This window comes from Anolis carolinensis, chromosome 6 (assembly GCF_035594765.1).
Source record: "Anolis carolinensis isolate JA03-04 chromosome 6, rAnoCar3.1.pri, whole genome shotgun sequence".
Taxonomy (NCBI): Eukaryota; Metazoa; Chordata; class Lepidosauria; order Squamata; family Dactyloidae; genus Anolis; species Anolis carolinensis.
The window spans coordinates 69,864,378-69,878,765 of NC_085846.1; the positions used below are offsets into that span (position 1 = coordinate 69,864,378).

The 14,388-nt window shown below is 39.9% G+C and overlaps 1 protein-coding gene across 1 annotated transcript in view; it reads right to left on the reverse strand.

Moving 5' to 3' along the window:
- The window catches only part of sh3bp5 (SH3 domain binding protein 5), an 80,615-nt gene that overhangs the window by 13,351 nt on the left and 52,876 nt on the right, over positions 1-14,388 (reverse strand). Inside the window, exon 4 of the mRNA XM_003222201.4 lies at positions 2,103-2,267. Within this exon, the coding sequence (XP_003222249.4) occupies positions 2,103-2,267 (165 nt within the window). The remainder of the gene's footprint in view (positions 1-2,102; positions 2,268-14,388) is intronic.

Consider the following 14,388-nt stretch of genomic DNA (forward strand, 5'->3'; position numbering starts at 1 on the left):
AGCTCCGCCCACTTGGTCTACTATCAACCCACTCAGCCCAGGGGACAGGCAGAGTTAGGCCTCACTTAGGCCTCTTCCACACTGCCTATAAAATACAGATCATATTTGAACTGGATTATATGGCAGTGTAGACTCAAGGCCCTTCCACACAGCTATATTACCCATTTATAATCTTATATTACCCGCTTTGAACTGGATTATCTTGACTCCACACTGCCATATAATCCACTTCAGTGTGCAGTCGGACACAACTGGACTTAATGTCAGGAGAAAACCTTTACTCTTTACCTTAACTACCACCAATTCCTCAATACTTTATTTTCCATACCACCATACTTCGCCACAGCAACGCGTGGCCGGGCACAGCTAGTTATATTATAAAAAAACATGGGAAACGTTTATTAAACTGCAAAATCTTTGTTTTTGCGGGACATCCTGCAGCACATGAATATCTCATTAGAGTCTCAACTAATTCAACATAGTTTGTGGCAGCCACAAAACTGAAGTTTCTGGAGTATAACAATTACTTTCAAAGTAAGTACCCTATATACTCGAGTATAAGCTGACCCGAATATAAGCTGGGGCACCTAATTTTACCACAAATCTGGGAAAATGTATTGACTCGAGTATAAGATGGTAGTGGGAAATGCAGCAGCTACTGGTAAATTTAAAAAAATAAACTAGCTGTGCCCAGCCACGCGTTACTGTGGCGTTGTCTGGTGGTGTTGGTGAGAAATTGTTGACGTAGTGGTGGTATTGAATGTGTGTTGTATGGTTGTCTTTATGTTTAGTATGCATTTAGTTGTTTGTGTACTATGAAAGTCGTGAGGATAGAGGGGGTCTATGTGTGGAGCTTAGCCCTCTTAACTGGCAGCAATTGGATAAAAACAATTATTGCTCTCCCTCTAATTAGGACTTTATTTTTCTTTTCTTTTTGTTGTATCAACCTAGAGCCGTGGATGATGGGTTGTGTTGTCAAATTTCAAGGTTGGGTGGCCTGTAGTTTTGTTGTTTTGTCCGGTGCCCTGATTCCATCACGCTTTTATATATATAGATAAAATCAGATATCAACAAAATTACATTAATAGAGGCATCACTGAGGTAGGTTAAATGTTTTTGAATATTTACATAAAACTGTAATTTAATAATACTTTAATAAGATAAGACTGTCCAACTCTGATTACCTATATACTCGAGTATAAGCCGACCTGAATATAAGCCGGCCAGGACTCGAGTGATCACTCGAGTATAAGCAGGCCAAGACCCTCACTCGAGGAGGGCTTTTTCATCCCTAAAAAGGGGCTGAAATTTTCAACTGATACTCAAGTATATACAGTACCGCACAATTAAACAGGAAATAATACTTCCAAGCCATGAGCAGATTTTTTTTTGAATTTGATACATAGTGTAGCTCAATCACTACACCATACTGACTCTGCTAAATTAAGACTTCATTTTTAGAAAAACTTAATTGTATTAGGGAGATACCCTTGTCTATCTGTCTAAAATTTAATCAATCATAACTTGGAAATGCAGAACAATGCCTGACTCCTATGTATATAACCCAAAAACCATAAAGAGACCACTATTTTATCCTGGAACACAGGTCATGAAGTCCACAAAAATGTAAGACAATTCTGAACTTGTCTATAATCCTAAATGATGTTGGGGATCATAAGAAAGTACTGACAAACAAAGGCAATAACCACCGTCCTACTAAATTTTACAGAAGTACAAGGGGAAAATGATCTAAAACATGACATAAACCAAAGTGTGGTCTTTTAATAGATTAAATCTAACAAAGAATCCCCTGTGCTCTCTTTTGCATCTTCTAAGATGGCTTTATGGAGTTCCTTTAATACCATGTATGTGACAAGAACAGACCAAATGCTGTATGAAGTAACCTATATGACTGACCACAAATTCTTTTTTGATGGAATTCCTGATGGATTACTGCAAAGTCAGAGCCTGGTCAACAACACATGGCACACAGTATTCTGTAAGGTTCATCTCCTTCACAAAACTCTCAAGAATGTTCAACTTCAACAGGAAAAGATAGAAACCAAAGGACAGCTTTTCCCAAGATAAGCAACAAATCTTACCCTTTGAGTGGCATGATTAAGCATCTCCTGCCAGGCAGAATCAAACTGACGCTTGTCATCTTCCAGCAGCCTCTGCTCAGCCAGGGAAATAGTCTCCTTTGCAGCCCGTAGCACTTCTGTGGCTCTCTGGAAATCCTGTGTTGCTTTCTGAGCTTCCAGCTGGGCCTATAATGAGATATGTAACTATTTAGCACTGGTCAATCTTGACAAATTAGTAGAAGGAAGAGCAGTCAATAATCCACACTTATTAAGGGCTTAAACCTAAATGACAGTCATAACAGAAATAGATCTTAGAAAATGTGCTTGTGTGTATGTGCCTTCAAGTTACCTGTCGATTTAAGGCAACCTCAAGAATCTCATAGGGCTATATATTTATCATTTTTCAGCAGTATAATCATCATTATACAATTTGTAGTCAGATAATTGCCACCTTAGAAGACGCTGGAGCTTTCTAAAGCTGGATCTACACTGTCCTATATCCCAGGATCTGATGTCAGATTATCTGCTTTGAACAGGATTATATGAGTCTACCTTGCCATATAATCTGGGATAAGCAGATAAACTGGGATATAGGGTGTGGCGATGTCAGAAAGGGGGAGAAATCCTTCCAAAAATCCCACCTCTGACACCGATTGCGGAGATGTGGAGGAGTTCCTATTAATTAATTATATTTATATTATATATCCGCTGCCACCAATATAAAAATGTTCTTATAATGCTGCCACCAAATGTTAAGGGGATTATCAACTCTTGCCACCACTATTGGAAGATTTAGCCACTGGCTACTAAGAAAGGAGACTTTTAAATCTTGGTTTTTCTTTCTTCTTCTTTCTTCTTGATGTGTGTGTATATGACAGAGAATGAGATGTTTGAGAGAACAATAACAAGTTTATTCAGGCACAAGCTTAATGGTTACAATAACTTCTCTTCTTGTTTGAGGCACTTAGATTAACAGTTGCAATAACAGAATGAGGTGATTCAAACTTCCTAAAATGTCACTTCTTTCTTTACTGCTCTAAATTGCAGCCACCCTATGAATTTCAATCACAGCCTATCTGTTCCTTATCTGGAAACAGGTTACTTTAAAATAAGTCACCAAACTTATTATTAAAATTCACTCAAAATCAAACATTTGAGCCACCCTGATCCCTTCAACCAGAATCAGTCTTCCCAGTACCTCATAAGGGCACGGACTCTAAAATCAACCTTCCCTGTGGTTCTCTGACCACGGACTGACTGACTTTCTTTTCAAACTCTCTTCTGCCAAATGACAGTTGGCTCCACACATGTTTCTATGGCAACCACTCATGAGAGCAGAGTAACTGAAATACTGACTCTTTTAAAACACAGTTAAACATGACTTTTAAAACACAGTTAAACATGACATCTGTAAACTAAAATTCATACTTCTTTACATAGGGCACTGCTGATCCAGCCTTAGACAAGAAATACCAGTCTTTTCCTCTGAAATATAGCCTCCCATTCAAATGCTAACCAAGGCTGATCTTGCTTTGCTTCCAAGATCAGATAGGACCTGATGCCTTTAGGGTATTTATTAATTTATTAATTTATGTAGCAAATCTACCCTAGATAGGTTTAGCAACTGGATTTAGACTAAAGTCAGTTTAATTATGTCTTATTTTCAATTAACATAAGATTGCCCATCTCTGAAATGCAACTTGGGTGTCCTCTCCAGATATTTAGATTACAATCCCCATCATCTGCATTTTGGCTGTAGAATGATAGGATCTATAGTCCAAACATATGAAGGACACTAGATTGGAGGAGAGCTGCTATAGTGAAATCCATTCATTGAAGTTTGTGTTAGAGCTGGTAGACTGTTGCAAACTAGACCAGTGATGGCCAACCTATGACACACGTGTCAACACTGACACGCCTAGCCATTTTTGCTGACATACTGCCACATGCAGATGGATTGGATGACTATGTCTTTTGTGGCTAAATTCGGTGTGATTTGGTCCAGTGTTTTTGTTGTTTACTCCATGGGAATTATGCACATTACATTTTTATATATATATATATATATATATATATATATATATATATATATATATTTGTAGTATGTTATCATTTTATTACTATTATATTATTATTTTATTATTCATTATTCATGACTACATTGAAACTAGAATAAAGAGAAATCAGTGTGGAAACTGCAAGAGGTACCATAGATTGTTGTACATGGAAATAATGGCAGTAAATAGTTTTTGATTTATTAAATACAGTTATATATTACAATTATATATTTTTGTTATTTAAACTATAGATATTGCGAAATTATGGGTTTTTTTCTCGAAGTGACACACCACCCAAGTCATGCTAGGTTTTTTTGTGAATTTTGACACACCAAGCGCAAAAGGTTGCCCATCATTGAACTAGACAAATACTCAGTAAAATGATTGCTCATGAAAATATCTCTGCTGTCAACATACATAAAACTTTTAACCTCAATGCAATTGTTAGCTATACTTAGAGTATACCCAAAGAATCAATGGTACTTGAAGAAGTGCTAATCTACCGAATCCCCATTTATTTTATCAGATTTGTGCCTGAAAATGCTTTTCTTTCTCTGCCTAAACTAGACTAAGAATGATGTTGTTCAAAGGTCTTTCTGGTCAACTCTGTACAACGTTTACTTGACCTTTTACTCTCTACATTCAGAATATAAAACCTGAGAAAAGCCTGAAGAATTAGAAACCATTTTAGAAGAGCTGCCTATTCGCAGATAAAATGCCACACCAGTCTTAGTGCAAATTCACACTTAAAGAGCTATGATATAGCAAGACCTTGTAACAACAGCTTAAAACTAGCAAGCTTGGTCCTTGTGAGCTCCTCTGCCACCAGCTATCTTGGGATGAATAAATTAATGTATGCTGTGCCTCCCAAATGTCTTTGGCTAGACAACATGTATAAATGGCCCATCAGACCAGCTTTAAATTACAATTTCAGTATAATCCTTAAGCATGCATTGTCTATGCAATTTAACAGCTCAGTCAAGGAGAACATAGGAGCTGAGGTGGAAAGGGCTGCCTACTGATCAAGAACAGCTTGCAATTTCTTATTCATGTATTTTTAGAGCAGTTTGCAAAGGAAACAAGGGTACAATTGGCTCGTCCTACCAACATTAGCCTACTACCTGATTTTCAGTTGGTTGGGGGATCACCAGAAAATATCAGGTGCTACAGACCAGGGCTACTTAAAGCTTTTCTACTCACAATCCTTTTCCACCTAAGAACGTTTTACGTGACCCCAGGTATATCTATATATATAAAAGAGTGATGGAATCCTGGCACCGAGCAAAACAACAAAGCTAAACACCCCCCAACCTCAAAATTTCACAACACAATCCATCATCCATGCCTCGAGGTTGAAACCACAAAATATCACCTCACAAACCTCCACAGGGCCTAAAAAACAACAAAAACCGGAATATACCATGTGCGCCTGCGCCAAAATGGGCCCCACGTGAAGACAGAACAGCCCCCACCCACCCCTCAACCAGAGACCCTCAACGACAAGGTTTCAACCCTCCCAGGTGCCTCTCCTACCTCTCCTCCTCTTCTCTCCTCTCCTCACCGCTTTTCGGCTCCACACCTTCCCCCCCCCCTCCCCACCGCTGAATAAGGAACAACAACAGGGAAACCGCTGCACCTGAAGAGAGGACCTCACACTTCAAGAGCAAGGTCTGTGAGAAATGGTGGCCCTCATGGTCCTCACCAAGGGAAACGGACCACAAACTGCGGACTACAAAAAACTTTGAGGGAGGGAAGGGAACTTTTGAGGACTTCGAGGGAGGGAAGGGAACTTTTGAGGACCACACCTTTCTTCCCTCTCCCCCCACCGCCCCTCACCTTGCCTTCCCCGCTTTGGGGGACCGCAACTTTCCTCCCTCCCCCCCACTGACCGAACCTTGCCTTCACCACTTTTGGGGACTGCGGCTTTCCTCCGTCCCCCCCCACCGCCCTTCCCCTTCCCTTCACTGCTTTTGGGGGGCCCAGCTTTCCTACCTCCGGTTCTAAACAGATAATATAACAATAATATAAGAATATACATATAATATGTAATAATTACTCTGATCTAATAAGAATACAGAACAATATAATCTCTAAAATTGCGACACTAAGTAACACTCACAAGACAAGGGAATTCCAGATAGGAAAATATCAAGCCCACCTGACACCTCCCAACAAAGCATTCCCTCAGCCAGGAAACAGCCAGGCTTGGGAGCGGCAAGCCCATTCAATACTAATCAAGTTAACTAATACCAACATTCATACCTACTACACTGAGACTATTCACTGCTCTTCAACCTGCCCAACCAAGATTTCCCCTACATGGAACACCCTCAGGTACAATATCATCTCTACAATAACACTCAGAAGATAAGGGAATTCCAGACAGGAAAACATCAAGCTCACGTGACACCTCCCAACAAAGGATTCCCTCAACCAGGAAGCAGCCAGGCTTGGGAGCGGCAAACCCATTCAATACTAATCAAGTTAACTAATACCAACATTCATACCTACTACACTGAGACTATTCACTGCTCTTCAACCTGCCCAACCAAGATTTCCCCTACATGGAACACCCTCAGGTACAATATCATCTCTACAATAACACTCAGAAGATAAGGGAATTCCAGACAGGAAAACATCAAGCTCACGTGACACCTCCCAACAAAGGATTCCCTCAACCAGGAAGCAGCCAGGCTTGGGAGCGGCAAACCCATTCAATAATAATCAAGTTAACTAATACCAACATTCATACCTGCTGCACTGAGACTATTCACTGCTCTTCAACCTGCCCAACCAAGATTTCCCCTACATAGAACACCCTCAGGTTTAGAAAGCATCAGGCCACTCCGTCCCATTCAACCAGCCCAACAAAGGAGGTCCCTATATACAAAGCAGCCAGACTTTGAAACAGCAAAGCTATTCAGTGCAATTCCAATGGGCCACAGCAATGCGTGGCAGGGCACAGCTAGTAGGTATATAAAAATAAAACCAGCATTTGCTAATGGTTTTCCTTTTTATGGGGAACAGCTGAATCATTTCCCACAGAGTCCACTATAAACACTTCAAATTGTTGCTATCAGATTTGAGTTAATGAGTGGCATTTAGAAACCTTTTACTATCGCCAACTTTTTTGTGACCTCAACATTGAGCAAAAGGAATTCCATTTGAGGCTGAGATCCATAGTTTAAGAAGAAGTGCTTTAGATTATATTTCAGAGGGAGGAACTGGCCTAGGAAACTCTATGAAGTTCATGGTTTTGAGCTATTGCATGGCAACTACTACTACAACTTTTGAAATCCCACTGCCAGAACTGCCTGTATGGGCTAAAGGTAAAGGTAAAGGTTTTCCCCTGACGTTAGTCCAGTCGTGTCCGACTCTGGGGGTTGGTGCTCATCTCCATTTCTAAGCCGAAGAGCCGGCGTTGTCCGTAGACACCTCCAAGGTCATGTGGCTGGCATGACTGCATGGAACGCCGTTACCTTCCCGCCGGAGCGGTACCTATTGATCTACTCACATTTGCATGTTTTCGAACTGCTAGGTTGGCAGAAGCTAAAGAAAGAAGCCATCCTTTAAAATTGATATTCTGATTCATCAAAGTGGAAATGGGCAACCATAGTCCTTGCAATGTTATTAGACAGGAACTACCAGCAACTCCAGCACTAGATATTTTCGAGTAGGACTGATATGAGTAGCAATCCAACAACATCTGGAAGACTCATGGCTGCCTATCCTATCCATTAGTGAACAGCTGATTTGTGTTATGAAGTCCTATAGCAAAGAAATACAAAGGAACAGTGATATCCATTGGTACGTTTGAGTATGGGTTCATCTGGAATGACTCTAGATTTTTATGCATGAAAGCAATCCTTATGCCCCAGATAGTCATTCTATTTTAAGATGTTATTGTCCTGGATTCTGAATGTTCCTATTGTTCTCTGTCTATTTCTGATAATTCCTCCATTCTGATTCCCCTTGAGTCATATGGCGTCATGTCTACTATTTAGCCAATACACAATGCTTCAAGGTGTTAATGAAGAGATGCAAGTTTAAATAATTTATCAGTTATCCTGCTGTAAAAAGTATCACGATTCTCAGTTTTAAAAATCCTGTGTTGTACAACATCTGGACAATAAATAAAAACAAATGATAGAACATTCCAATTCAACTCCAAATCAGAACCAGGAGCAAATCAGGATTCTGCACATACAGTAAATTATCATTTCTTTTAAACATTTTTAGATTTTGTAATAAACACTATTGATCTGTAAGGAATCCCATTAGTTTTGCCAGTTTTAGAAGCTGGCGAAATCAAAAAGAAAAGAAACCATTCATAGAACAAGGTCTATGGGAACTAGTAATGAAGAAGGAGAAAAAAATTATAAGAACAATATACCAACAACTACTTCAATGGAACACAGAGGATGAACAGATCAAAGACTGTCAAATAAAATGGGCACAGGATTTTGGACACAATATTAGAATAAATCAGTGGGAAGAAATCTTGAACAAAAAACTAAAATTCTCCACCGCAATTGACATACGTGAAAACTGGTACAAAATGCAATTTTGGTGGTACCATACGCCTGCCAAGATTGCAAAATTTAACAAAAGAATGTCCAATAAATGTTGGAAATGCAAAAAGGAAATTGGCACTTTCTTCCATCAATGGTGGACATGTAAAAAAGTTAAAAAGTTCTGGAAAGACAGATGTCACAAAAAATATTAAAAATCAATTTCGCCTTAACACCAGACCTGTACCTGTTCAGCTTAACAAATGTAAAACTAACTGTAAATCAAGACAAAATGTTTTTCCTTATGTGCACGGCAGCAAGACTCGTCTTAGCCAAAGTGTGGAAACTGGAGAAAATACCATCCCCAGATGATTGGACCTTGAAAATGTTTGGCTTAATACAGATGGACTGTTTGACACAGAAACTAAGAAACGCAACCAAAAAAAAAAAAAACCAGACTGGTCGTGCTTTAAAGAATTTATTCAGAGTAGAGGAACACCACTCATTATAAATCTATCTGATGTATAAACGGTAATAATGGAATAAAAACTGGAACAAACAACAGTTGAAAAATGCAAGGAAAAACAATTACCCTAAAGAGGACAATGGGAAGTCATAGTTTTAACTCACGGGATGTATGTGGGTTCCTTTTTTTTTTAACCTATTTTTTCTTACTGGGATAACTTATTGACTCGAGTATTAGCCGAGGGTGGGAAATGCAGCAGCTACGAGTAAATTTCAAAATAAAAATAGATACAGTAGAGTCCCGGTTATTCGACATAAACGGGCGGGCCGAATGTCGAATAACTGGATCTGACGGATAATAGGGAGGCCCTATTATCCAGCAAGCCGGTTGAAGGAAGTGTTCCGTGCCCGTTGCTAGGTAGATAGCAAGCTACCTAGCAATGCGCAGGAGCGTTTCTGCTCCGCCTCTTGGGAGGTGCCCGTGTGCGTTGCTAGGTAGATAACAAGCTACCTAACAACGCTCAGGGGTGATTCTTAAGCCGAGTGCTCACCGCTCCGCCCCTTGGGAAGCGCCTGTGCGCGTTGCTAGATAGCTTGCTATCTACCTAGCAACGCGCACAGGTGCCTCCCAAGGGGCAGAGCAGCGAGCACTCGGCTTAGCGAAGCGCCTGTGCACGTTGCTAGGTAGCTTGCTATCTACCTAGCAACGCGAACGGGCGCTTCTCTGCTCGCCGCCCTGCCTCTTGGGAGGTGCCTGTGTGCGTTGCTAGGTAGATAGCAAGCTACCTAGCAACGTGCATGAGCGCCTCCCAAGGGGCCTGGGACGTCGGATAATATGGAGTGTCGGTTAACCGGAAGTCGGTTAACCGGAACTCTACTGTACCAATAAAATTTTATTGATTGAGGCATCATTAGGTTAAATGTTTTTGAATATTTACCCTATTTCAAAGAAAAACAATAAACTAGCTCTATAAGTGGAAAAGAAGGGGCAACAAAAACAATATGGTATCAACAATAACCTAATAATAACAACAACAACAACAACAACAACAACAACAACAACAACAATAAAACTTCATTTGGATCCCACCCTATCTCCCCATGGGGACTCAGGCCGGCTTCCAACATAGTAACAGGCAAATATTCAATGCTTATATAAACAATGCAGAGCTAGATATAGATCTATAATTATAGATACTAATTTCACATATGCATTTCCCCCTGAAACGTTTGCAAATCCACCCCTCTCTCTATGTTTGTGTGTGTGCATTCCCCCTTCAATATTTTAAGCCATGTATATCTGTAGGAGAGTTTAACAAATATTTCAGGGGAAAATGCTTTCATAAGATTAATCTATATATATAAAAGAGTGATGGCATCAGGGCAGCGGACAAAACAACAAAAATTCAGGCCCCCCAACCTCGAAATTTGACAACACAACCCATCATCCACGGCTCTAGGTTGATACAACAAAAAGAAAAGAAAAATAAAGTCATAATTAGAGGGAGAGGAATAATTGCTTTTATCCAATTGCTGCCAGTTAGAGGGCTAAGCTCCGCCCACTTGGTCTCCTAGCAACGCACTCGGCCCAGAGGACAGGCACAAGAGTTTGGAGAGACCCCTAAGGGCCATCCAGCCCAACCCTTTCTACTATGCAGTAGGACACAATCCAAGCATTCCCAACACATGGACAACGTATAAATACTATACAATACTACACAGGGACATAGACCCCCCCTACCCTCACCACTTTCACAGTACACAAACAACCAAATGCATACTAAACATAAAGACAACCATACAACCATACACTACCTCAACAAGTTCTCACCAACACCACCAGACAACGCCACAGCAACGCGTGGCCGGGCATAGCTAGTGAATATATATTTTTCTTCTTCCTGACTTACAAGGGTGTCTCTCTTTGCAAAACATTCCCCTGATTAAGAGCAGGGAGGCTTTGCAAAAGAAAACACTGACAAGGGAGGAGGAGAAAGAAATACATCACATATTGCACGCAATAGCCTGCAGACTCCATTGCCAGCCTTGACCTTTTTCAGCTCATAAATAAGGGCTGAAAAACTCGGCTTATCTTCAAGTATATACGGTAGCCTGTCAACTTGCGGCAACTCCTTGAATTTCACAAGGTTTTTAAGGCAAGGAATACCTAGCTGTGGTTTTGCCAGTTCTTTCCTCTAAAATATAGCGTGCAGCACCTGGGATTCCTTGGCAGTCTCCTATCCAAATATTAACTAGATCTGGTGCCTTTAGGGCCTATTTTAATATATAGTCTTCCCCTTAAAATCTTCCTTAGTGATTTTCAGGCAGTAAATATCTTTTCTTTAGAGAGCTATCTTTGAAAGAAATCTTACACGCCTTCGCCATTTAAAGTTTTCTTCTCTAAGTGCTTTGTTATGTTGTCGCCTGAAACGGATTGTGCTTCCAGCATGCTCAGCAGGAGCCATTTCTTCCCTGCAGCATAAATATTACATGCCCATAGCATTCACAGTCTTGATGTCCCAGTTTATGATCACATTTTTCTTTTTTTGATGACATGCCTTGAGGGTGTGATTGTTCGGAGCTAAGAATGCGACAGTGCCTGACCTTTACCAAGTATTAACCTAACCTTTACAAAATATGGAGCAGCGGGGGAATGAAGGTCACTGCAGTCAAAAACAGACTTCTGACGCTAGGCTGGTGTGACCCGATCACATAAAACAGATTCATGGGGTCTAAACATAACTCAATGGTATCTGCTTTGGCACAAAATTACTTGTGTCACTTCAGAGCATATTAACAAGCACAACGTTAACCTGTTTCAGCATTAAAAAATGGGAACAAACGGGAGAGAAATCTATTGCAGAAGACTCATCTAGCAACATCTTTGAAACTGATTTATTTTACCAAGAGCTTTTGGGAATTTCAATCTGTTGAAACCAACATGGCGTAATGAATGGTCTGAGTGTTGGACTGGGACACTGGGAGACCAGGATTTTCTGCCCTAAATCAGAAACGACTTCAAGGCATAAAACAAGAATGAATGTAACAATGTAATTGCGGGATTAGAATCAGAGAGATTAAAATTGTGATGGTGGTAATAAATCTTCAAAGAGCAATGATACATGTCCATCAAAGAGTCTGACTATGCAGAAGTCTTAAATCCATAAGTCCTAAGATGTGAAAGCAAACCAATTATGCTTACCAGATATATAACCAGAAGTATATATAACAAAAAAAATTATGTTTTAAAAATATAAGCCAAATCAAATTTCTTAAATTTCGGATGATGCACACAGACCCCAGTAGGGTGGCCTTTTGCAGTTGTTGTTGTTATTGTTGTTGTTGTTGTTATTATTATTATTATTATTATTATTATTATTATTATTATTATTATTATTATTTTATTATGACACAGCAACCAAGATAGATATGCTGGATTTCGTATGACAAAATCACAAGTCGAACACTTCCCAAGTGTCTAGGACTGTGTGATGTATTTTCGGATGATGCGTCCAGATCCCAAAAACTGCCTTTTGCAGTTGGCAGATCGTAATTTTGTCAATGTCTATTGTTTCCAAATGCCAGCTGAGATCTTTTGGCACGGCACCCAATGTGCCCATCACCACTGGGACCACCTGCACTGGTTTCTGCCAGAGTCTTTGAAGTTCAATCTTGAGGTCCTGATAGCGGCTGAGTTTTTCCTGTTGTTTTTCGTCAATGCGACTGTTCCCTGGGATGGCAACATCAATGATCCAAACCGTTTTCTTTTCCACAACTGTGTTGTCTGGTGAGTTGTTTTCCAGAACTTTGTCAGTCTGGATTCGGAAGGCCCACGGTATTTTTGCGTGTTTATATTCCAATACTTCTGAAGGTTTGTGATCTCATCAGTTCTTTACTGCTGGGAGGTGGTACTTGAGGCATAAGTTCCAATGAATCATTTGGGCCACATAGTTGTGCCTCTGTTTGTAGTCTGTCTGTGCAATTTTCTTACAGCAGCTGAGGATATGATCAATGGTTTCGTTGGTTTCCTTGCAGAGTCTGCATTTTGGGTCATCAGCTGATTTTTCGATCTTGGCCTTAATTGCATTTGTTCTGATGGCTTGCTCCTGGGCTGCAAGAATCAGGCCTTCTGTCTCCTTCTTCAGTGTCCCATTTGTGAGCCAGAGCCAGGTCTTCTCCTTATCTGCTTTTCCTTCAATTTTGTCAAGGAACTTTCCATGCAATGTTTTGTTGTGCCAGTTGTCAGCTCTAGTTTGTAGTGCAGTTTTCTTGTACTGATTTTTTGTCTGCTGTGCTTTGAGGAGTTTCTGATTTTTTTCTTCAATCAAAGCACTTCACTTTGCTTTACATATTCTGCCAGGGCATGTTCTTATTCTTATTATTACTACTAGTACTAGTACTACTACTACTACTACTACTATTATGTCACTCTTTAATGAAACTGTGCATGACCTTTATGTGTTGTCCAAAAAAAACTTTGTCAATCTCCAAATGAAAAAGAGAAGGACCCACCTAAGGCAGCAAACCAGCAAATCTTTAAATCCCTTCCTTCCTCTATGCCTATGCTGCAAAGCCTATCACAGAAGACTCATCACATGATGCAGTAAGCCATTGTATATTGCAAACGCCATCTGCTCGTGTCAATTTGTAGAGCCAAAATGCTGCATTCCCCGCTGCCTCTTCCCTCCTTCCTCCAAATAATGAAACTGCAATCACATCACAAGAATATTGAGTGAGGTTAGTTAAGCCTCACTAGCAGGAGGGGAAAAGAAAGTGGCACATAACTGGTTATATATAACCAGTTGTTTCCACATTCTAATATATGCTGCTAATGAATGGATTAACTTGATAACCTCGACTGGGATGATTAATTAAATTTTGTTAGTTACAGCCAAGTGCTGAAAATAAATCTATAAATCGTGACAGAGCCAGGGTAAACTCAAGATGATTTTGCATTACATTCAGTAAGACTCTTTACACCTAATAGCACTCTTGATTGCTGAAACAAAATGCATACAGCAATTGATAGAATACTGTTAATAAACATCTATTATTTATTTAAAATAATTATTAATTGATTTTTTTCCCAAGAGGGATATAATAAAATGCAAAATATAATCGTGGCCCTGTACAGTCAGTTTCACGGCAATTATTTGGGGAAAAATACCTCAACCATAATTTACCCCCAACCAGCTCCCATTGTTCTTTAGTCTACTTCACATATGACGAGTGGACGAGAAAAAATATATTTCACCCTATATCTATGCAGAAATT